The sequence below is a fragment of the Nerophis lumbriciformis genome, linkage group LG12 (assembly GCF_033978685.3).
Source record: "Nerophis lumbriciformis linkage group LG12, RoL_Nlum_v2.1, whole genome shotgun sequence".
Classification (NCBI taxonomy): Eukaryota; Metazoa; Chordata; class Actinopteri; order Syngnathiformes; family Syngnathidae; genus Nerophis; species Nerophis lumbriciformis.
In genome coordinates this window covers 24169876-24195710 of record NC_084559.2, presented here as the reverse complement: position 1 = coordinate 24195710, position 25835 = coordinate 24169876, and the positions used below count along the sequence as shown (strand labels likewise).

Genomic DNA, 25835 nt, shown 5'->3' with positions numbered 1-25835 from the left:
AGCAGAGAAACCTGCGAAACATGCTTGTAGGGATGAAATAGCCTTCGTGTTTTTTCCTGACCTAACGTATATGTATGTATATGATATATACATATGTGTGTGTGTGTGTGTGTGTGTGTACACACTCAAGTATACACTCTAAGCCCTCTTCATCAATGACATTTAGTATGAGAAGAAGAATTAATAGATTTGGATAACAATTCAACACATGTATTAAGTACATTTATTTGATCATTTTATACAGTTCCATCTATACAAAATTACATTATAAGGTATGACAGTCTTCTTCAGAATTGTTGATGATTCTGCTTGGTATTAAGCATAACGAACATGACAGTAGAGACATTATCAACATACTACAACAATTTTCTCATCAACAAAAGAGTGCTGGTGGTCGAGCATCGATTGTGCTCACAGAATAACATACACGAAGAGAGCCATGATGGCGGCACTGATAAGGCCTGAGATAGGAACAGTGACGAACCAAGCAATAAATATGTTCCTGAACAGATGCCAGTCCACCGATTTCCTTGAGCGCAGCCATCCCACAGCGACTACGGATCCGACCTGCGTCCATGTGATAAGAGAGTTTATAACCGAGCCCACATTGAATTGCCATACTGAGTAATTCCAGTACCTTGCAGTGTGTTGTGCTGACTGGAAGACCAACATTGGACGCCACGACAACTGTGAGGGCGGAGGCTAACTCGATGCTGAAGCCACTAAAATGGAACAAAATATGCCATTGTGCTTTAAAAGTGTCACATTGTGAGGGAAGTGATATTTTTTGTGTGTCATACCTAGATGGTGTAATGGGAGTGAGGTCTTTTCCCATGGTCTGGATGACCCTGCGACCCCACACCCAGAGCCCCGTGCAAATGCCTACACTGCCATAAAGCAGTAGCCAGATTGGTGTCGGTGTATTGGAATCCACAGAACCACTCTCGTATAGAAGCCACAGTGCCACAAGTGGACCGATGGCATTGCTAGGGGAGAAAATACGCCGTAAATTAATTACAAATATGAAAATATAATAAAAATTTAATATATATATATATATATATATACATATATATATATATATATATATATATATATATATATATATATATATATATATATATATATATATATATACAGTACAGGCCAAAAGTTTGGACACACCTTCTCATTCAATGCATTTTCTTTATTTTCATGACTATTTACATTGTAGATTGTCACTGAAGGCATCAAAACTATGAATGAACACATGTGGAGTTATATACTTAACAAAAAAAGGTGATTACTGCTTTGCACACTCTTGGCTGTTATTATCGGCCGATAAATGCTTTAAAATGTAATATCAGAAATTATCGGTATCGGTTTCAAAATGATCAGTATCGGTTTCAAAAAGTAAAATTCAAAACTTTTTAAAACGCCGCTGTGTACACGGACATAGGGAGAAGTACAGAGCGCCAATAAACATAGAAGGCACTTCCTTTATGTGCCGGCCTAGTCACAAAATATCTACGGCTTTTCACACACACAAGTGAATGCAAAGCATACTTGGTCAACAGCCATACAGGTCACACTGAGGGTGGTCATATAAACAACTTTAACACTGTTACAAATATGAGCCACACTGTGAACCCACACCAAACAAGAATGACAAACACATTTCGGGAGAACATCCGCACCGTAACACAACATAAACACAACAGAACAAATACCCAGAATCCCTTGCATCCCTAACTCTTGCAGCACTAACTGTTCCGGGACGCTACAATATACACTCCCGCTACCCCCTACCCCCGCCCACCCTAAACCCCGCTCCCCCCAACCCCGCCCACCTCAACCTCCTCATGCTCTCTCAGGGAGAGCATGTCCCAATTTCCAAGCTGCTGTTTTGAGGCATGTTAAAAAAAATAATGCACTTTTTGACTTCAATAATAAATATGGCAGTGCCATGTTGGCATTTTTTTTTCTCCATAATTTGAGTTGATTTATTTTGTAAAACCTTGTTACATTGTTTAATGCATCCAGCGGGGCATCACAACAAAATTAGGCATAATAATGTGTTAATTCCACGACTGTATATATCGGTATCGGTTGATATCGGAATAGGTAATTAAGAGTTGGACAATATCGGAATATCGGCAAAAAAGCCATTATCGGACATCTCTAATTAATATCTTAAACTTTAAACTAGCCAATTGCAGATTTAATATACTCTACAACAGTATTAAAATGACACTTTGTAGAGTGGACCCCATGAGACACTCTACAAATATAAATATTGTTCCAATATTTCCATGGTTACTGTGTCAACATCTTACCTGACATCATTCCCACCATGAGCAAAAGAGCCGAAGCATGCTGTTAGTATCTGCAGGAACTGAAAAAGCGATGAGACAGCAGGCTGATCGAGCTCATCTTCCTCTGGAGGATGCTCCCAAGTAACCTCCTGCGTCACACTCGCATCCTTGATAGAACTTCCTCTGGTCAAGGCCGAGCTGTAGCTGCTGTAACTGTCCACCCGGGACCTCCTCTTCCAGTCGTCCTGTGGGCCCTTAGGCTCTCCCTGGATGCCGTAGAGGGCCATGGTGTAGGAGGTGTAGCTGTTGTTCCGGCGAATGGGCCGCTCCTCGGTGTCACTGTCACCAATGCAGTCCCCGACTTTAGCTACGTGCAGCTTATAAAGCAGGTCTTTGTAGAGACCTGAGTCTTTGTGGATTGCATGCGACCGACCACTGTTAGGGTCCGTGATCATCATTGGGCCATTCAGTCCTGTGAAAACAAATCAGCACACTGCAAAAAGTCAGTGTTCAAAAACAAGGGGAAAAAAAATACAAAAATTAGGGGTATTTTATTTGAACTAAGCAAAATGATCTGCCAATAGAACAAGAAAATGTGGCTTGTCAAGACTTTCCAAAACAAGTAAAATTAGCTAACTTCAATTAACCCAAAAACACCTTAAAATAAGTAAATTCTCATTAATAACAAGTGCACTTTTCTTGGTCGAAAAAAAAAAATGAGACCCTTTTGCTCAATATGTTGAAAAATATTCTTAAAGGGGAACATTATCACAATTTCAGAATTGTTAAAACCATTAAAAATCAGTTCCCAGTGGCTTATTATATTTTTCGAAGTTTTTTTCAAAATTTTATCCATCACGCAATATCCCTAAAAAAAGCTTCAAAGTGCCTGATTTTAACCATCGTTATAAACACCCGTCCATTTTCCTGTGACGTCACATAGTGAATACAAACAAACATGGCGTATAGAACAGCAAGATATAGCGACATTAGCTCGGATTCAGACTCGGATTTCAGCGGCTTAAGCGATTCAACAGATTACGAATGTATTGAAACGGATGGTTGTAGTGTGGAGGCAGGTAGCGAAAACGAAATTGAAGAAGAAACTGAAGCTATTGAGCCATATCGGTTTGAACCGTATGCAAGCGAAACCGACGAAAACGACATGACAGCTAGCGACACGGGAGAAAGCGAGGACGAATTCGGCGATCGCCTTCTAACCAATGATTGGTATGTGTTTGTTTGGCATTAAAGGAAACTAACAACTATGAACTAGGTTTACAGCATATGAAATACATTTGGCAACAACATGCACTTTGAGAGTGCAGACAGCCCAATTTTCATCAATTAATATATTCTGTAGACATACCCTCATCAGCGCTCTTTTCCTGAAAGCTGATCTGTCCAGTTTTGGAGTTGATGTCAGCAGGCCAGGGAAGCTAGGGTCGATAGGGGGTTTAGCTCGCTCGTCTTCGGGAACAAACTGCTTTGACTTTATCGTTGGAAATGCATCTGCTTTGAGTGTCGCAGGATATCCACACATTCTTGCCATCTCTGTCGTAGCATAGCTTTCGTCGGTAAAGTGTGCGGAACAAACGTCCAATTTCTTGCCACTTTCGCGTCTTTGGGCCACTGGTGCAACTTGAATCCGTCCCTGTTCGTGTTGTTACACCCTCCGACAACACACAGACGAGGCATGATGTCTCCAAGGTACGGAAAACAGTCGAAAAAACGGAAAATAACAGAGCTGATTTGACTCGGTGTTTGAGAAATTGGCGGATTGCTTCCCGATGCGACGTCTTATTGTGACGTCATCGCTCCGAGAGCGAATATTAGAAAGGCGTTTAATTCGCCAAAATTCACCCATTTAGAGTTCGGAAATCGGTTAAAAAAATATATGGTCTTTTTTCTGCAACATCAAGGTATATATTGACGCTTACATAGGTCTGGTGATAATGTTCCCCTTTAAATTAAGTAAATGCTAGTGCCATTATCTTGACATAATGATATGCGCTCGGCATTACATTTCTTGAAACCAGCAAACTTATACTAAAAAGTAATTTATTGTTCTTAATGGAAGGCAACAAGGCAACCGCTTGTTACTCTCGGGGTCTCCTAGCCGCTCAGGCAAATCATATGGTCTAAAAATGCATTTTTCCATCGATAACATGACATCATCCCGACAAGTGCGTGCTCTTTCAGTCAATTAGTGCGCATATATACAGCCCGGAACACCGGCCAAATTTTTTTAATTGAAATGATGAAGAATTCATCTGAATGTGCATGAACTATTTCTGTTCAAAATTGTTAGAAATGTCACATGTTAAATGTTTAAATATCAACTGTCCGTTTACTGTACCGTGCCAACTATATGAGTACGTATTTTCTATTGTTTCATTGAAAATAAAACAGTTGTTTTAATTATGAGACACAATTGTGTCAAAATCATGATTTTTTTTTTCATGCTTGAAATAAGAAATTATTACTTTAAAAAAGTAGTCTTATACTTGTGAGTGTTGATGACACAGCTTTGCAACAGTTGATATTCTAGTTTCATGTTTTACTCAATATAGGTCATAAAATCTCAGCAACAAGCTGTAATATCTTACTGAGATCATTTAGGACCAAAACCCTTAAAACAAGTAAAACACTCTAACATAAAATCTGCTTAGTGAGAAGAATTATCTTATTAGACAGAAAATAAGCAAATATCACCCTTATTTGAGATATTAAATCTTACTTAGATTTCAGTTTTTGCAGTGCACAGGTCAACTTTTTTCAAGTTGACTGAAGCGATTTTTATTTCTAACTGGGGATGGATACGTATCACATTTGAACCCATACACTACCAATTCCCATACCAATTTTTGGTACTTTTGTGTGTGTTCATGTGTTAACAAATGTTCATTTGGGTGACATTGTTATCACCAGGAAAGATGAGGTCACCTACCTAGGTTCCATTCTAGAGGCTAATCTTTCCTGTGATAAAATGGCAACCAAGGTAATCAAAAAGGTCAACCAACGAACGAGATTCCTCTATAGAATCTCCTCTCTGGTCAACAAAAGCAACATGAGGATTCTAGCGGAAACTCTCGTTCAACCCTTTTTCGATTACGCTTGCACCTCCTGGCACCCCAAAACCCTCAAATCTAGACTCCAAACATCCCAGAACAAGCTAGTCAGATTACTTCTAGACCTCCACCCCAGATCCCACTTCACTCCTACCCACTTCTCCAAAGTGGGCTGGCTCAGGGTGGAGGACAGAGTAAAACAACTTGCACTGAGCCTAGTCTATAAAATCCACTACACCTCCCTGATACCGAAGGACATGTCAAACTACTTCCTTAACGTAAATGACCGCCATAACCACAACACCAGGGGTAGCTCCACTAACCACGTTAAACCCAGATTCCGATCTAACAAAGGTCTTAACTCATTCTCTTTCTATGCCACATCAATATGGAATGCACTCCCAACAGGTATAAAAGAAAGGGCATCTCTATCCTCCTTCAAAACCGCAATAAAAGTACACCTCCAGGCAACTTCAACCCTAAACTAACACCCTCCCCGGATTGTTAATAATCAAATGTAAACAATCAAATGTAGATACTTTTCTTATGCCTTCTGATCTCTCTCTCTCTATGTCCACTACTTGCTGTACATATCCTACCATGTCAGACCTACACTGTTTCAATATCCATTTCTCTGTTCTCAATTGTTGATGACTGATGATAACAACTAAACCTAACCCCCTCCACACCCCAAATTGTATTCAATGAATTCAATGTATATACTCTGATGATTATCTTGTGTGATGACTGTATTATGAAAATAGTATATATCTGTATCATGAATCAATTTAAGTGGACCCCGACTTAAACAAGTTGAAAAACTTATTGGGGTGTTACCATTTAGTGGTCAATTGTACGGAATATGTACTTCACTGTGCAACCTACTAATAAAAGTCTCAATCAATCAATCAATCAATAATAGTGAAACCTTTTTTCATTTATCATTTAAAAGTGAGCTGGTCATGATGACTGTGCTGTCCAGTTGTATCATCTTGATTTCTTACTCATTTTTTTCCAAGAGTGTAGTGGCTGCTGTTGGCACGAGCTCTGTGCTCTTGTGTCATCCTTTTGTGTTCCTGATGTTTCCCTCTTGTTTTTATGTGTTTTGTTTTTGCCTTTTGGTTCGGGACCCTTTGGGACTGTGTGACAAGGGGTGGCACTTTTGTGACTTCTGCGATGCTTTTTTGTGAACTTCTGGAGCCTTTTGGCCATGGAGACCAGCTGCTGGGTCTCTGCCACACCAGAGTCTGTTTGGAAAGACTGGAAGAGATGCGGATGAAAAGACAGGGCTGCGGAGCTAGGATGAACAAGCTTCACAGTGTCTTGGCTGAATGAGCAGGTATCGGACACCTCGGTCTCCTTGGACGCATCCTCGCTCATCCATGTGGACTGGACACTGACCGAGAGATAGTGGGTGGCTGAGGGTAGAGTCGGTTCTCTTCGTTGCTTTGTTGGGTCTGCTCCATTCTCTGGCCATGCTCCCCCCCCACCCCAGCAGACGATTGATTGATTGATTGGTTGAAACTTTTATTAGTAGATTGCACAGTACAGTACATATTCCGTACAATTGACCACTGAATGGTAACACCCGGATAAGTTTTTCAAGTTAATCAATTCATGGTACAAATATATACTATCAGCATAATACAGTCACCATACAAGTTAATCATCAGAGTATATACATTGAATTATTTACAATCCGGGGGGTGGGATGTGGAGCTCCCCCTGGTGTTGTGGTTATGGCGGTCATTTACGTTCTGGAAGTAGTTTGACATGTACTTCGGTACATGTACTAAGATGGCGTGGGACATCGCAGAGGCCACCACAGGGGATAAATATTATTATTTTTGTTGTTGTTGTTTTACTTTTGTGGCTGTGTGTAGAAGTGGCTGGTTGCATCAGCTCTGCTCTTTTAATGTCTTTAATGTCCTTTGTGTTCTTTGATGTTTCCCTCTTACACACATGTTTATGTGGGCTATGACTATGTGTCTTTTTTTCCCTTAGCCTCAGTCTGGACCCCTCTCCAGGGGCCCAGGCTTAGACTGATTTTTTTTTTCTCAACCCTCCCCCAGCGTTTACCTGTTTCTCACCTTTTTAGTAAGGGCAGACCTGTCAGTGATCCTGTTCTGTCTCCCTGTAATGTTTATTTGCTCTTGAATGGGATTGTGCTGAAAATCTTAATTTCCTCTCCGGGATTATTAAAGTATTTCTGATTCTGATTTTGATTCTGATTTGCAAGTATTATAAAGTAGACTTTGCATGCAGTTACAATTCCAAGACGTTAGATGACAGTAGTGTATAGACCAGTGGTTCTTAACCTGGATTCGAACGAACCCTAGGGGTTCGGTGAGTCGGGCTCAGGGGTTCGGCAGAGGTCAAGACACACCCGACTCATCGTGTAAATAAAAACTTCTCCCTATTGCCGTATTAAGGATACGGTAACAGCAGAAGTCAGACTGATTTGCAGGTGTGTAATTTGTTGTGAGTTTATGCACTGTGTTGGTTTTGTTCTTTGAACAAGGTGATGTTCATGCACGGTTCATTTTGTGCACCAGTTGTTTATTAACATGCAAATTAGCAACATATTGGCTCTTAACTAGTCATTATTAAGTACTTATTAATGCCTTATTCGGCAAGGCCTCATTATAACCCTAACCCTCTAACCCTAACCCTAACCAAATAACTCTAAATTAAGTCTTTGTTACTTAGAATATGTTCCCCTAGTGTCCAAAAAACTGTAAATTAAGTCTTTGTTACTTAGAATATGTTCCCAAAACTGTAAATTAAGTCTTTGTTACTTAGAATATGTTCCCCATACTAAAGTGTTACCAAAAACATATAACTTTGTCTTGAATTTGAAAAAAAAAAACATTTTATTTTTCACTAAAGAAGGGTTCGGTGAATGCGCATATGAAACTGGTGGGGTTCGGTACCTCCAACAAGGTTAAGAACCATTGGTATAGACCATGGTGTGTTGCCTTGTCAGGGAGTAGTCTTTGCCATTAAGCAGAATCTAGTTATTTGTTGAGCCATAAAAAGTGTTTATATTGTAAATAGTCTATTTAATACACACTAGTTGTTTGATTGTAACGTGCATCTTAGTCGTAGTTTTCATTAATGAATTTAGAACTGAAGTTGAAATTGCCATGTACAATTGCTAATGATAATCAGTAGAAGTTATTTCTATTTAAAAAATGGTTGGAATGTTTGATAATATATTTTTGCATAATTAGACAATATTTAAGTTAACATAACTTGCGATTACATGGAGTACATACATATTTTGTCTCCCAAAATAGAAAGAAATAATACATTTAGTAAGATTTAGTGATAAATATTATTTCCAGGCTTTTGAGGGCCAAATCTAATGAAGTGGCGGGCCACATCCGGCCCCCGGACCTTGAGTTAGAGACCTGTGGTTTATCGGGAGTGAGGGGGACTGAAACACACGGCGTATAGGAGCCTTTGTGATTAAATAGCTGTGACGTTTTTAATCCCAGGTCATAGTAAAACCAGTTAGTCGTTGCATCCCCATGAAAACAAAGGTACCACTGTACAAGATGATGATGATTTTGTCTTTTCTCACCATTACTCAGATCCAGGTCTTTGGTCTCCTTGTCTAAGTCGGCCTCCTCCGAGCCTCCGAGGTTGAAAGCAACATTCTGACTGCTTCCCGGGGAGCTCCGAGGTTGAGGGGGTATCGGCACATTTACCGCTTTACCATTGGCTTCAGTGTTTTTTTCCATCAGAGGAGTTTCACAAGGAGCAGCGCCTGTTTCTTCTTCTCAAGAACAACACAAGAGGTCAGCAGCTGAATGTGTGCAAGCTCACAGATGTAAAAAACAACAACAACAAAAAACATGGTCTTTTGTTTTGAAAAGAAAATATACACTCACGTTTGATTTTCTTCCTAAGGCGCGGACAAACAACAATCCAGACAACCAACTGTGTGATGACCCCACAGCCCAGCGAGATGCACACTGTACCCCACCATGGAACTCTGTCAAAACCCAACACTGTGCACAAAGAAACACACATAATCAGTCAAGCTTTCCTCTAAATACTCACAAATAATATTATATCCAATGTCTATTCTAAAGCATAAATGGTGGTTCTGGGAATCATTAATTTCTTTGTGGTGTTTGCATGTTTTTTCCCCTGGTTTTTGGTTCCTTGATGCATAGTCCATAAACATGCATCAAAGTGTGAGAGTGTGTGAATGTTAGTGAGAATGGTACACTGTAAAAAAATTACCAGGATTTTACAGCATGTAACAGTATTTAAAAAAAAAAGTAAAATAATGTAACATTAGAACAAATTAATGTTATTTCTAGGGCTGTGAATCTTTGGGTGTCCCACGATTCGATTCAATATCGATTCTTGGGGTCACGATTCGATTCAAAATCAATTTTTTTTTTCAATTCAACACAATTCTCGATTCAAAAACGATATTTTCCCGATTCAAAAGGATTCTCTATTCATTCAATACATAGGATTTCAGCAGGATCTACCCCAGTCTGCTGACATGCAAGCAGAGTAGTAGATTTTTGTAAAAAGCTTTTATAATTGTAAAGGACAATGTTTTATCAACTGATTGCAATGATGTAAATTTGTTTTAACTATTAAATGAATCAAAAATATGACTTATTTTATCTTTGTGAAAATATTGGACACAGTGTGTTGTCAAGTTTATGAGATGCGATGCAAGTGTAAGCCACTGTGACACTATTGTTCTTTTTTTAATTTTTATAAATGTCTAATGATAATGTCAATGAGGGATTTTGAATCACTGCTATGTTGAAATTGTAACTAATATTGATACTGTTGTTGATAATATTCATTTTTGTTTCACTACTTTTGGTTTGTTCTGTGTCGTGTTTGTGTCTCCTCTCAATTGCTCTGTTTATTGCAGTTCTGAGTGTTGCTGGGTCGGGTTTGGTTTTGGAATTGGATTGCATTGTTATGGTATTGTTTTGTTGGATTGATTAATTAAAAAAATGAAAAAAAAAAAAAAAAAAAAAAAAAAAAAAAAATAGATTTAAAAAAAAACGAGAATCGATTCTGAATCCCACAACGTGAGAATTGCGATTCGAATTCGAATCGATTTTTTCCCACACTCCTAGTTATTTCCCATTAAAATACTGTAACTCAGTAGTGTGCCGTCAGGGCCAACAAAGCCTTCTCTGCTATATTAATATTCTCTTCATGCCCTATTATGCCCCTTTCAGTGCTGTTGGTTTTAGTTTTAGTTTGTATTAATAATAATAATAATAATACCTGGGATTTATATAGCGCTTTTCTAAATACCCAAAGTCGCTTTACATGTGTGTGTGTGTGGGGGGGAGGGACGATAAAAACAACTTTATTAGAAAAAAAAAATAAGAAAAAAATAAATAAATAAATAAGAGACACCTAGGGCAGGGTCAGTTTGGAAAGGCTAATGTGAAGAGGTGAGTTTTTAGGGTGGCTTTGAAGGTAGGGAGGGAGGGTGCATCTCTGATGTGCCTGGGGAGAGCGTTCCAGAGAGAGGAGGCAGCCACGGAGAAGGCCCTGTCGCCCCAGGTTCGGCGCCTGGTCTTGGGGACCTCAAGGAGGCCGGCATCACTAGACCTGAGGGAACGGGACGGGACGTGTGGCTGGAGGAGGTCAGAGAGGTAGGGTGGAGCCAGGTTATGGAGTGCCTTGTAGGTGGTGAGGAGTATTTTAAAGGTGATTCTGTATTTGACAGACAGCCAGTGGAGGTCATGAAGGACAGGTGTGATGTGCTCTCTGGAGCGGGTTCCGGTGAGCAGGCGGGCAGCAGAGTTCTGGACGTATTGCAGTTTGTTGAGGGTTTTGGAGGTGATGCCGTAGAGGATGCTGTTGCAGTAGTCTAGCCGGGATGAGATGAAGGCGTGGATGAGGCTTTCGGCAGCAGAGGATGTGAGGGAGGGCCGGAGACGGGCAATGTTTCTGAGGTGGAAGAATGCAGTTTTGGTGATGTGGTTTACGTGGGGGAGGAGTGAAAGGGTAGGGTCGAAAATTACACCTAGATTGCGGATGTGGGTGGAGGTAGTGACAAGGGAGCCGTCGATGTTTAATGAAAAGTCCTGAGTGGAGCGAGTGAGGGAGTCGGGGCCAATGATAATTATTTCAGATTTGTTGCAGTTGAGTTTTAGAAAGTTTTTTTGCATCCAGGATTTTATGTCTGTGAGGCAGGTGGTGAGGGTGGAGTGGGTGGCTGTGGTGATGGTCGTGGTGGAAATGTATAGTTGTGTGTCGTCGGCATAGCAGTGAAATTGAAGGCCGTGGTGTCGGAGGATCTGACCGAGGGGTAGGAGGTAGATGGTGAAGAGTAGGGGGCCAAGTACTGAGCCCTGGGGGACGCCGTAGGTGACTGGGGCAGTGGAGGAGGTGCAGTTGTTGGTTGAGATGAATTGCTGACGGTCAGAGAGGTAGGATTTCATCCAGGAGAGGGCAGTGCCGGATAAACCAAGGGAGGAGTGGAGGCGTGTTAGGAGGATGGAGTGGTTGATGGTGTCGAAGGCAGAACTGAGGTCGAGGAGGATGAGGATGGAGAGGGAACCAGAGTCGGCGGAGAGGAGGATGTCATTGGTGACCTTGAGGAGGGCAGTTTATGTGCTGTGGAGTGAGCGGAAGCCGGATTGGAACTTTTCGTATAGGTTATTGTGGTGAAGGTGGGATTTGATTTGGGAGGCAACTGCAAGTTCGAGAATTTTAGAGAGGAAGGGGAGGTTGGAGATGGGCCTGTAGTTGTTGGGGGAGTTGGGGTCGAGACTGGGTTTCTTGAGAATGGGGGTGATGGCAGCCAGCTTGAGGGCAGGAGGGACAGAGCCAGTGGATAGGGAGGAGTTAATTATAGTGGTGATGAGAGGTGAGAGTGAGGGGAGGCAGGCTATGACTAAAGTGGATGGGATTGGGTCGAGGATGCAGGTGGAGGCTTTCATACCAGAAGTTATGGAGGATAGGTCAGTTGTGGTGATTTCGGAGAAGAAGTTGAGTGGGTGGTTGGAGAGTAAAGGGGGGGCATGATCAGGGGTAGTGGAGAAGGTGGGAGAGGAGGCGGCCAGTTCAGAGTGGATGGTGTTGATTTTTGATTGAAAAAATGATAAAAATTCTTCACATTTGCTGGTGGTGAATGAGGTGGTGGTGGTGTCCATGGGTTTGAGGAGTTTGCTTACGGTAGAGAAGAGTATCTTGGGGTTGTTGCTGCCGGATTGTATGACGGAGGAGTAGTGGGAAGTGCGTGCATTGTTGAGGGCATCTCTGTATTCCTGTTGGTGTAGTGTGTAGATGTCCAGGTGAACAGTGAGACCGGTTTTCTTTGAGAGCCGTTCAAGCTGCCGGCTCTTGGCTTTTAGGTGACGGAGGTGGTCAGTGTACCAGGGGGCGGTGTGGGTGTAGGAGACAGTTTTGGTTTTTATGGGGGCGAGTTGATTGAGACAGGAGGAGAGTGCGCTGTTGTAGCTGTTAACCAGTTCAGTGGGGGAGGCATTAGTGTTGTCCCGATACCAAAATGTATTTTGATACTTTTCTGTACTTTTCGATACTTTTCTAAATAAAAGGGACCACAAAAAATTGCATTATTGGCTTTATTTTAACAAAAAATCTTACTGTACATTAAACATATGTTTCTTATTGCAAGTTTGTCCTTAAATAAAATAGTGAACATACAAGACAACTTGTCTTTTAGTAGTAAGAAAGAAAACAAAAGCTCCTAATTTAGTCTGCTGACATATGCAGTAACATATTGTGTCATTTTCCATTCTATTATTTTGTCAAAATTATTAAGGACAAGTGGTAGAAAATTAATTATTAATCTACTTGTTCATTTACTGTTAATATCTGCTTATTTTCTTTTTTAACATGTTCTATCTACACTTCTGTTAAAATGTAATAATCACTTATTATAATAATCTAATATAAACATCACCGTAGCCATACCGGGATAGCAAAGAAGGAGAACAAACGTTGATTAGGTGGCAGATATATATTTGCAAGGCTATTTTCAAGAAGGATATTTTAAGAGAAACTACATCAGTTAGCTCAGCTGTTCTGGCGATGAAATGCTCGCCATTTCCACTCGAATAAGCCGACGACGAGGGGTACCACTGGCTTATACGGCGTCCAATAGGTCCTACTAATTGTGAGTTCATAATATTTTATTTTTTCACTTTTATTACTTTTTTGCAATGTTATTTTTGACAGTACCACATAAGATATGTTTTAACTGCTGATGCGTTTTAATTGATTTTTAAATGCGCCAGAAAATAACCCGTTTTGTACACTGTTGATGTGTTTCAATGGGCCGTTGGGGCGTAAATGTGGTCCTGTATAGTATTTCTCCAGCAATGGTCATGTGGTGACATCAATTATGGTATTTTGAGAGGTAGTCTTTGAAGTCGGACATCACTGAAGGCCTAGGTGGGAAACGCACGGCCCGCCACTGCTGCTGTAACCACATAGTCTGTCACGGCGCGGATTCGAACCCGTGTCTCTCTTAATTCTGAGTGTCACAATTCCTCTTCTGGCTGCTCGCTCGGACACGCCCCCGCTCACGCTGGGCAGCAACAAGGCTGCAGGCAATCACTCATCATCACACCTGGGCTTGACGAGAGGGAGCGGCATAAAGAGACAGCGAAGCCAGGAGACCTTTGCCAGAACGTAGCCAATCTCACCTGAGTAAGCATCACGTCTGGCACCTCTCCCTCGTTCCTTGCTCGCCTTCATTGTGCTCTTCCTCGTTCCTGTTTTGATGTCTTTTGTGTCTTCCACAGTGTTTTCCGCGATCGTGTCTTGCCTCACGACCTCCTCCCGGATTGTTGCTTGCCTTCCCCGATCCTTGACCACTGTTTGGACCCTGACATCGTTGCCTCTCTCCAGCCCCCGACTGCTTGCCTTCCTGCTGACTACCCCTTCGCCTTCCCCTTTGGATTCGACGAAAGATACATCCAACACGCACCGACAACACCCTCTGGTAAATTATACATTGTTAATTCCACACATAGTCTGCATTCACTCACTAGTGGTAGCATACACTTCCCACACATTCATCAAAGGTTTAAATAAACCTTCAAAAACGCAGTTCTGCCTTGGTGTCGCCTCCTTCCCTTTGCCTAGTATACAACAGTACGTTCTGGCCAAAAACATGACGGAACCAGGCGACACCCGAGAAGCCCTGTCTCGATCCCCCAGGACTTCTGGCTTGTCCATGCTTAGTGCTGTGGTTAACGAGCACCAAGAGCGTTTTATTGCCCTTGAGGACAATTTTGAGAGAGCTTTTTCTAAACTTCACTCTAGGCTGGACTGCCTTATGCCTAGAGTGACCCCCTCTGCAGCTACCCCGCAGCTCACTTCCCCAGTCCAAAGACCGGAACGCTGCGGTCTGGAACGAGAGCCCAAAATGGCTTGTCCTAGACCCTTTGAGGGTGATTTTGAGCTGTGCAGGGGATTTCTTGTTCAGTGTGATCTTATTTTTCAACACCAGCCTTCACGCTATTCTTCTGATGGGGCTAAGATCGCTTTTATTTTTGCCCTACTCACGGGACCTGCACTCAAGTGGGCTACGGCTGCCGTGGACAAGACCTTGGGGCTAGGCACAGACTACGCTGCTTTCCGGGCCGAATTTCGGGCCGTATTTGACCACCCCAAAGATGGGGGGGGACGCGGCGGGACACCTTCACTCCATCCAGCAGGGACTTCGCTCGGTGGCGGCCTACACTCTGGAATTCCGGACCCTGGCGGCTGACAGCGGATGGGACGATCGGGCACTCCAGAGCGCGTTCCGTCGAGGACTTTCGGAGGAGATTAAGGACGGACTACTGAGGGACAGACCCAGATCCTGCAGGGACCTCATCGAACTTGCACTCTTGTTCGATCAGAGATTGACGGAACGTGCGGCTGAGCGAGCCCAGGAAGCCACAAGGATCAGTACCCGACCTCAACTGCTACCCACTTTTGAAGCTCCAGCCCCACCACATATGGCTCCAACCACCATGCTGACAGCCCCGGAGCCCATGCAGTTGGGAAGGACTCGGCTGACCATTGAAGAGAGAGAGAGAAGGTTCAGACAACGCCTTTGTCTTTACTGTGGTCTAACCGGACATATCCTTCGTTTTTGTCCGGCTAAACCAAAAGACCAGGCTCGCCAGCTGAGGGGGTCCTGGTGAGCCATACTTGTTTTCCCCAAGATAAGGAAAACCCTGACTTCGTGATACCCGCTACCCTAGCGTGGGGCTCTAAATCTATCCAAATAAAGGCTTATTTGGACTCTGGAGCCGATGAGAGTCTCCTGGACTATGAATTTGCCCAAAGGATGGGCATTCCCCTGGTCCACCTGAACCGGTCACTTCCTGCTCAAGCCCTGGACGGACGACCTTTGGGACCCATCAGGTTTCGTACTGAACCCATTACCATGACAATTTCAGGAAACCACAGCGAGACCATCAGTCTTTGGGTTCTGGAGACCCCCGTCGCCCCGCTGGTGCTGGGTAGATCTTGGCTCCGTCAACATGACCCCCACGTCTCTTGGTCTTCTGGCAGGATCTTGGCATGGAGCACACCCTGCCACGCTAACTGTCTCAGGGCTGCCTCCCCTCCGGTCCACGTTCCCAGTATTGCTACCCCCCAGACAGATCTGTCCCGTGTACCTGCCTGCTACCATGACCTAGCGGAGGTTTTCAACAAGGAGCAAGCACAGGGTCTACCCCCGCATAGGCCATACGATTGTGCTATTGAGCTACTCCCGGAGGCTAAGCTACCTGCAAGCCGGCTTTATAACCTGTCACTCCCCGAGAAAGAGGCCATGAAGACATACATCACGGAGGGTCTAGCTTCAGGAATCATCACTCAATCTAAGTCTCCACTGGCAGCTGGATTCTTCTTTGTCTCCAAGAAGGACGGTTCACTCAGGCCTTGCATCGACTACCGTCATCTCAACAACATTACTATTAAGAACAAGTACCCCCTGCCTCTTCTCAACTCATCCTTCGAACCATTGGCACCAGCCACCATCTTCTCCAAATTGGATCTTCGGAACGCCTATCATCTTGTGCGGATTAAGGAAGGGGACGAGTGGAAGACAGCGTTCAACACCCACCTTGGGCACTTCGAATACCGGGTCATGCCTTTTGGACTCACGAACGCCCCAGCTGTTTTTCAGGCCCTCGTCAATGACATTCTGCGTGATATGCTTGATAAATTTGTCGTTGTTTATCTTGATGACATTCTGATTTTTTCCCAGAGTTTGGCTGAACACCAGGAACATGTTAGACTTGTACTCCAGAGACTTTTAGAGAACCGGCTCTTTGTCAAGGCCGAGAAGTGCAACTTTCACACCTCTTCAGTGGAATTCCTCGGTTTTGTAGTCGAGAAGGGACACATCCGAGCCGACCCCAAGAAAGTGGATGCTGTGGTGGATTGGCCTCAGCCATCTTCTAAAACGGAGTTGCGGAGATTTCTCGGCTTCGCTGGATTTTACCGACGCTTCATCCAGGACTTCAGCCGGATTGCCGCACCACTCCATGCCCTCACCTCTCCTAAAGGTTTTTTTGTCTGGTCTCATACTGCTAACAAGGCTTTCGAAGAGCTGAAGAAGAGATTCATCTCCGCCCCTGTCCTCGTCCACCCTGACTTGGACGTTGCCTTTCTTGTGGAGGTGGACGCTTCAGATTCCGGGATTGGAGCTGTACTTTCTCAACGCTTTAAGATTGACAATCTCATTCACCCAGTTGCATTTTTTTCCAGACGCCTATCCCTGGCAGAGCGGAACTACGACGCTGGGAACAGAGAACTGTTGGCGGTCCACGAAGCTCTTGCCGAATGGAGACACTGGTTGGAGGGGGCTCGTCACCAATTCCAGATCCTAACTGACCACAGCAATCTCCTCCACATCCGCTCTGCCAGGAGGCTGAATAATCGACAGGCAAGATGGCAACAATTTTTCTCCCGCTTCGACTACTTGCTGTCTTTCAGACCCGGATCCAAGAACGCTAAGGCGGACGCTCTCTCCAGAGTGTTTATGGAGGAACCTTCTGAGCGCCCAGTGGATGTCCCCATTCTTCCTCCCTCTCGCATTGTGGGGATGGTTTCCTGGAAAGTGGAGGAACTTGTTAAAACTGCACTGTGCTCCAATCCAGGACCTGGGGGTGGACCACCCAACAAGCTCTTTGTCCATCAGGAACTGCGATCCAGAGTCCTGGATTGGGGCCACTCTAGCCTGTTTTCCTGCCATCCTGGATTCCAAAGAACCCTTTTACTGCTTCGTAGACGCTTCTGGTGGCCATCCATGGCCAGAGACACGCGTGAGTTTATCGCAGCATGTTCTTCTTGTGCCCGCAGCAAGGCATCACACAGACCCCCAGCTGGTCTCCTTCACCCGCTCCCCATCCCTGCCCGCCCTTGGTCACACATCGCCTTGGATTTCATCACTGGATTTCCAGCCTCCAGAGGTAACACTACCATATTAACCATTGTAGACCGATTCTCCAAAGCAGCCCATTTCATTCCTCTTGGCAAACTACCTTCTGCTTCGGAGACGGCTGACCTCCTCACACTTCACGTCATCAAATTGCATGGTATCCCGGTAGACATTGTGTCTGATCGGGGCCCCCAGTTTTCTTCACAAGTCTGGAGAGCCTTTTGTAAGGGGATTGGGGCCTCGGTCAGTCTCACTTCGGGATACCACCCCCAGAGCAACGGGCAGGCTGAAAGGGCGAACCAGAGCGTGGAGACCATGCTCCGCTGCGTCGCCAGTAAGAAGCCCACTACCTGGAGCAAGTTCCTTCCTTGGGTGGAATACTCCTACAACTCCTTGAGGAGCTCCGCTACCGGTATGTCACCTTTTGAATGTTCTTTGGGCTATCAACCCCCCTTGTTTCCCCAGCAAGAATTGGAGATTGCAGTGCCCTCTACTAAGGCCCACATAAGGAAGTGTCAGAGGGTGTGGAGAGCCGCTCGAGCAGCCTTAGAGAAGGCTTCTGCAAAGATGTGCCGCAACGCCAACCGTCATCGCGTCCCGGCTCCATCCTATCGGCCGGGCCAGCAAGTCTTGTTATTGGCCAAGGACCTTAATCTTCAGGTACCTTCTAAGAAGTTAGCACCCCGTTACGTTGGTCCATTCCCCATCATCTCTATAATTAACCCCGTATCTGTCAAGCTAGCTCTCCCACCCTCGGTTAAGAGACACTCGGTAGTACATGTTTCACAGATAAAACCGGTAGCGGAGAGCGCTCTGTCTCCCCCTGTCCCTGCCCCCCCTCCCTCTAGGTTCCTGGAAAATGGAGATCAGGTTTGGACGGTTAAAGAAATCCTCAGGGTCCGTCGACAGGGTAGGGGGCTTGTGTATCTGGTCGACTGGGAGGGTTATGGACCAGAGGACAGGTCTTGGGTACCAGCCTCCTATCTTGCCGATCCCTCACTTCTAGAGGATTTCTACCGCGCCAATCCTGATGCTCCCCGGCGCTCGTCGGGTCCCTCGCCTAAGGGGGGAGGTACTGTCACGGCGCGGATTCGAACCCGTGTCTCTCTTAATTCTGAGTGTCACAATTCCTCTTCTGGCTGCTCGCTCGGACACGCCCCCGCTCACGCTGGGCAGCAACAAGGCTGCAGGCAATCACTCATCATCACACCTGGGCTTGACGAGAGGGAGCGGCATAAAGAGACAGCGAAGCCAGGAGACCTTTGCCAGAACGTAGCCAATCTCACCTGAGTAAGCATCACGTCTGGCACCTCTCCCTCGTTCCTTGCTCGCCTTCATTGTGCTCTTCCTCGTTCCTGTTTTGATGTCTTTTGTGTCTTCCACAGTGTTTTCCGCGATCGTGTCTTGCCTCACGACCTCCTCCCGGATTGTTGCTTGCCTTCCCCGATCCTTGACCACTGTTTGGACCCTGACATCGTTGCCTCTCTCCAGCCCCCGACTGCTTGCCTTCCTGCTGACTACCCCTTCGCCTTCCCCTTTGGATTCGACGAAAGATACATCCAACACGCACCGACAACACCCTCTGGTAAATTATACATTGTTAATTCCACACATAGTCTGCATTCACTCACTAGTGGTAGCATACACTTCCCACACATTCATCAAAGGTTTAAATAAACCTTCAAAAACGCAGTTCTGCCTTGGTGTCGCCTCCTTCCCTTTGCCTAGTATACAACATAGTCCTCTGTAATATCACAACAAATCACTGTAAAATTCAAACTGATTTGTCACTTAAGGGGACATGGAGATGGTCTGTAAAACATAATCTTTGCAACATTTCGATCAAAGGACCACCATTACGTGTTATGTAGACCACAAGGAAGTGTTTTGAATGAAGAAAAAACTTGGACTTACAGATGTAGTGACGAATTGTAGTTACAGACAGTGGGTTTCTTTTAAGTGTTCCTGAGCCCATGTGGTGATATCCTTTACACACTGATGTCGCTTTTTGATACAGTGCCGCCTGAGGGATCGAAGGTCACGGGCATTCAATGTTGGTTTTCGGCCTTGCCGCTTACGTGCAGTGATTTCTCCAGATTCTCTGAACCTTTTGATGATATTAAGGACCGTAGGTGGTGAAATCCCTGAATTCCTTGCAATAGCTCGTTGAGAAATATTGTTCTTAAACTGTTCGACAATTTGCTCACGCATGGACGTATTTTGAATGAAGAGAAAAAAATCATAATATGACCCCTTTGATGCGCCTTATATTCTGGTGCGCCTTTTGTGTGAAAATAGACCTGAATAGACCCGCTCATCGGCATTAAATCTTATAATTCGGAGCGCCCTTTGGTCAAAATGCGGTACATACAAAAGCTGATAGTTTTCCTAAAAATAGAAGAGCTGGACGAAGTGGCTGGGGAGAGGGAAGTCTGGGCTTCCCTGCTTAGGCTGCTGCCCCCGCGACCCGACCTCGGATAAGCGGAAGAAGATGGATGGATGGACAATATTGAAAGTATTATCGAGAGGAGGTATACTTGATGAATGGAGAAATGGACTTGTGTTCATTTTTGTTGAGTTGATTCTTATGTATTTCTGATTTTTATAACAGAAATTAGCACGCAAATTAATTAATAACAAACAGCAAGTAACAAAATTCATCTAAATCCAATGGTCTTAAATTGTTTTCACAGAGTACCAACTCAGAAAACCAAGTACCACCATAATAACCAACATTAAAATACAGTAATGTAGTAGGCCTAAGTATTCATTAAAAACAAGGCACAGTTTTTGTTTTTAAACTAGTATATCATTATTTTTGCCGAATGTTGAATTACACAAGGTTTGAACAGAAACACTGTGTTTGAATATTTTTCATTTTGTGATTCTTTAGTGTACCACTAGATCAGACATGGGCAAATTAAGGCCCGGGGGCCACATGCGGCCCGCCGGACATTCCCAAATATTTTTTTTAGATCTTTAAGATGGAAAGTGTAGCTGCCATTATGATGTGCAGTCATGTTTTCTAACTACCATAAGTCTTGAACTATACAACGCATTTCAATGGTTGGAATCTGCGCTTTTGCATGATATTTTAGTGACTAGTGTTGTCCTGATACCATTATTATGTCGATTTTTTTCGGTACTTTTCGATACTTTTCTAAATAAAGGGGACAAGAATAAATTGCATTATTGGCTTTATTTTAACAAAAAATCTTAGGGTGTGGTGGACAAGTACTTTTCAGAGGCGGTATGGTACCGAATATGATTCATTAGTATCGCGGTACTATACTAATACCCGTATACCGTACAACCCTACTAGTTACTATGGTAATCTACATCACAGCAGGTCAGACACCAAGCAGTGTGGGTGGGGAGCGTTTCCACAGAGTGTTTCCATAGTGGCCAGCCTGAAATGTGGGTGTCAGGGACAGATGCGGAAGGAGATTTTTTTGGTTAGAGTGTCCGCCCTGAGATCGGTAGGTTGTGAGTTCAAACCCCGGCCGAGTCATACCAAAGACTATAAAAATGGGACCCATTACCTCCCTGCTTGACACTCAGCATCAAGGGTTGGAATTGGGGGTTAAATCACCAAAAATGATTCCCGGGCATGGCCACCGCTGCTGCTCACTGCTCCCCTCACCTCCCAGGGGGTGATCAAGGGTGATGGGTCAAATGCAGAGAATAATTTTGCCACACCTAGTGTGTGTGTGACAATCATTGGTACTTTAACTTTTTAACTTAACAAGAAAGTTCTAAAGCTTAGTGATGTATCAGATATATCAGATTGTAGATGTTTTTTTGTTTTTTTACCCTTCACGTTCATATTTCGCTGTGTTTGTCGCATTTTTGTTGCATTTGGCTTGATTTTAAAATATATCGATTGAGAGGGGGTGTGACGTTCATACGTTGTCAATATTCAGGGTTTTATCGTTCGTAGAAAAAAATACAATTCCATTCTGTTTTTAGGGCAGTCTGTCATAACATTTTTAGCATTCAATCAGACTTTATTGTGAGGTTTTGTATTAGTTTTCCCCAAAAATAGATATACTGGTTCTAGACACATTTTTTTCCCTAAATTTGGCCCCCGAGTCAAAATAATTGCTCAGGTCTGCACTAGATAGAGCCTGCGTACCACAGTCTGAGAAGCATTGTTCTAAATGTTGAATTTTTTTTTTATTTTAATCTCCCTTGTGTCTCCCTTTACACTTAAAAAGGCCATTTGGTTGGGGTGTGGTGTGTAGTATCACTCACTTGGTGCTCCTGTAAACATAATGGAGAACAGGTTGATGCTCATAACGATGGCGTAGAACACTGGAAGAACTCGGAGGCCGTTGGGCAACGGGTCAGCCTGCCGAAAGGGTCAAACAAATATAATACATGAATGCAAATGTAAAGCTATTGGGTGTGAGACCACATTTAATAGTGGTTATAAACAGTTTAATGTTGCATTTTATCAAATGTAAAAAATACAATTACCATATTGACCTGAATACAACAAAAAATTCTTAGCAAAAAGTCAAAAAATCTTATAGTTGGGGTCTAGAGATTATAGATATAGACCAACAGGTGTGATAAAACGACTTTTCTCCCAAAGTGTGTCACAGTTTTTCTTCCTGTAGGGATGTGTAGCTTTCACATTTGAACCGCTATGGTGCCAATACCTGGTACCTGTTAGTCGATACAGGTAATAAACCGTACCACTTTTCGGTACTTTTATGTAATGTCGGAGGCAGATATTTACATATATCCGAATTTAAGTGTTACTTCTTTTATTTCATAATCATATTACAAAACAGTTAGTGTTTTTCCTTCCAATTGTGGTCTTTTGGTTGTCTGCAAATACTGTCTGCTTAACCTTGAATATGGAATGTAAGAAAGAGAGATACTCCTTCTTTTATCTCTCCTCATGTCCAGGTGCGGAGGACAGTGGGCATGTGTTTTGGCTGGAGGGACATGAGTGCGAGGGTGGGAGAGAGAGAGACTTAAGAGGGGAGAGGGTTTTTCGGGGGGGGGGGGGGGGGGGGGGGGGGGGCAGACCATCTTGGCGGCGCGATTGAATGTTCTGTGCTGGACTGGTCTCAATGTATATGCAAAGCTTTGCAAATATATTACAAAATACCTATTCTGTCTCTGGTGGTTTTTCTACTCAGCTTTAAGTGTCGTAAAGAGCTTGGGAGCGACTTGTGACTTGAATTCCCTGGGAGGAACAACTGGTCCAAACGCAACAGTATGTTAATCAATGTTAATTGTTTAGTAATACAATCAGTCCAGTCCAGTTGTTATAACTTGATTTCTTTTGAGTCTCATTTGCAAGTAATATATAGTAGACTTTGCATGCAGTTGCAATACCAAGACGTTAGATGGCAGTAGTGTATAGACTACGGTGTGTTACCTGGATAGGAAGTAGTCTTAGCCATTAAGCTGAATTGTGCCAGTGTAGTCTTATGTTGAGCCCTACAAAGCGTTCATCCTGTAAGTATTTACTACACACCAGCTGTTTGATTGTAATGTGTTAGTTCCCACATCTGCGGTCCTCTCCAAGGTTTCTCATTGTCCCATTGGGTTGAGCTTTTCCTTGCCCTGATGTGGGATCTGAGCCGAGGATGTCGTTGTGCCCTCTGCAGCCCTTTGAAACACTCGTGATTTAGGGCTATATAAGTAAACTGATTGATTGATTGATTGATAGTTGTAGTTATCATTACCAAATTTTGAAGGTGTTTAAATCGCCATGTAAAATCGCTAACGCTAATCAGTGAGCATGTGCAAATTAACATCGATCTTGCCCATTTTGGGAAATTGGAGGCTTACCTCACGTTCAAGTTTCTTCTATCAGGCATACTTGCTTTGTTGGCATGGGAAATTGTAACATTACCAAGAGGCAGTTTGACTGAGTCTGTTTTGAGTGCTGTTTTGGTGCTTGTTTTCCCGCCAAGTGTTGAGCAGGTTCATTCGGCAATATCAAAATATGGTACCGTAGTAGCCGGTTGTACCAACGGAATTCTTATCCCAATAAAGGTAGCGAATTCGGTACTCATCCCTACTCACACACACCAGTAACTTGGTGGGATGCGGCCGAAACCGAACAAAAAGTTCGGGGAACAGTTAGCGACCAACCGGAGATTTCCCGATAATGGTGATCAAGAGCTACCAAATAACTCTTAAGCAGTTGATAATTATGATATCATTTTGAGTTGCAATCATATAGTGTTACCATATCTGAGTTATTGTGCAGAAATATGGGGAAATAATTACAAAAGTACACTTCATTCATTAACGGTGTTACAAAAAAGATCAGTTAGAATAATACATAATGTTGGATATAGAGAACACACAAATCCTTTATTTATTGAATCAAAGATTCTGAAATTCTACGACATAGTGAATTTGCAAACAGCTAAAATTATACACAAAGCAAACTATAACCTGCTACCCAAGAATATACAACAATTCTTCTCAAAAAAAGAGGAGAAATATAATCTTAGAGAGAAATGTAATTTAAAACATTTGTATGCACGTACAACACTTAAGACCTTCAGTATATCAGTATGTGGAATTAAATTATGGAATGGATTAAGCAAAGCAATCAAACAATGTACTAATATGATCCACTTCAAGAAACTCTTCAAACTTAAAGTGTTTACAAAGTACAAAGAAGAAGAACCATGATAAACATTCTGAATTTATTTAACTCATCCATTCTTTCATTCTTTCACTCACAAAATAATCTTACTTATCTCAACATATGAAATGTAACTTACTTCACCAATTATTATTTATTTACTTATTTTATTGTGATTACTTATGGAGTATATTGTGAATAAATTGAGAACAGGAAGTGAACAAAAGTTTTAGCAACTGTCATGTAAAAGAAAAGGGGTAGGATTAAATAAGCTTTGCTTCTTCCTACTCCTTTTCGAACATGTTGAAAAGAGAAACTGGAGATTGTGATGTATCATGTTGTATACTTGCATGTTCGAAATAAACTCAAACTCAAACTCAAAAAAACCAGTATGTCTATTATTCTATTGTAAAAAAGGGGGTTGTCTTATATTCAGGTCAATCAGCAATTAGCCCTTAAAACCCTTAAAGAGAGTTGCCATACCTTCCTAAGAATGAACTTGCGGAGAAAGTAAAAGAGAAATCCTGACAAGATACCAGACAGCACTGGCGACAGGAACCAGGATGCCACTTTGCACAACAACGGACAATAATAACCATGAGTTTTACGTCACACTTTCAATTTGCATGCTGTAAAAACCCCGTATACATTATACTCACCTATGCGGAGAAGCTCAACCCATTTGATCCCATGGGGACCCCTGGCTACCATGGAATAACCTATTGTCGCGCCAACAATACAGTGAGTTCCAGAAATGGGGAGCCTCAGGAATGATGCAACCAGCTGCCACACAGCAGAGCCTGTAAAAAAAAAAGGGATTGGTCTGTGAATCATGGCACCCACCTGTTCCCAATTAGCCTGTTCACCTGTGGGATGTTCCAAATAAGTGTTTGGTGAGCATTCCTCAACTTTCTCAGTCTTTTTTGCCACTTGTGCCAGCTTTTGTTGAAACATGCTGCAGGCATTAAATTCCAAATGAGCTAATATTTGCAAAAAAATAACAACGTTTTCCAGTTCGAATGTTAAATATCTTGTCTTTGCAGTGTATTCTATCGAATATAAGTTGAAAAGAATTTGCAAATAATTGTATTATGTTTTTATTTACCATTGTTAGAATAATTATGTACATATTATCACACAACTCTTATGTTTAAGGGCCGTTGCTATAGGTATTATCAATTGTGCTGAAGTTGTACTTTTTCTGTCTTTTCTAAAATAAGTTAAATAAATTAAAAACATTTTCTTGAACAAAAAAAGAAGTAAAACAATATAAAAACAGTTACATAGAAACTAGTAATTAATAAAAATGAGTAAAATTAACTGTTAAAGGTTAGTACTATTAGTGGACCAGCAGCACGCAAAATCATGTGTGCTTACGGACTGTATCCCTTGCAGACTGTATTGATATATATTGATATATAATGTAGGAA

At 42.9% G+C, this 25835-nt stretch overlaps 1 protein-coding gene across 2 annotated transcripts in view; it reads right to left on the bottom strand.

Moving 5' to 3' along the window:
• Nucleotides 1-209: 209 nt before the first annotated feature.
• The window catches only part of slc20a1a (solute carrier family 20 member 1a), a 36393-nt gene continuing 10767 nt past the window's right edge, over nucleotides 210-25835 (bottom strand). For both annotated transcript variants that reach the window (XM_061986128.1, XM_061986129.1), the window contains exons 3-11: nucleotides 25065-25205; nucleotides 24889-24974; nucleotides 22038-22134; nucleotides 9262-9381; nucleotides 8952-9146; nucleotides 2316-2766; nucleotides 801-986; nucleotides 638-722; nucleotides 210-567 (exon numbers count right to left, since the gene is read on the bottom strand). In XM_061986128.1, the coding sequence (XP_061842112.1) occupies nucleotides 412-567; nucleotides 638-722; nucleotides 801-986; nucleotides 2316-2766; nucleotides 8952-9146; nucleotides 9262-9381; nucleotides 22038-22134; nucleotides 24889-24974; nucleotides 25065-25205 (1517 nt within the window). In that variant the 3' untranslated portion in view covers nucleotides 210-411. The remainder of the gene's footprint in view (nucleotides 568-637; nucleotides 723-800; nucleotides 987-2315; nucleotides 2767-8951; nucleotides 9147-9261; nucleotides 9382-22037; nucleotides 22135-24888; nucleotides 24975-25064; nucleotides 25206-25835) is intronic.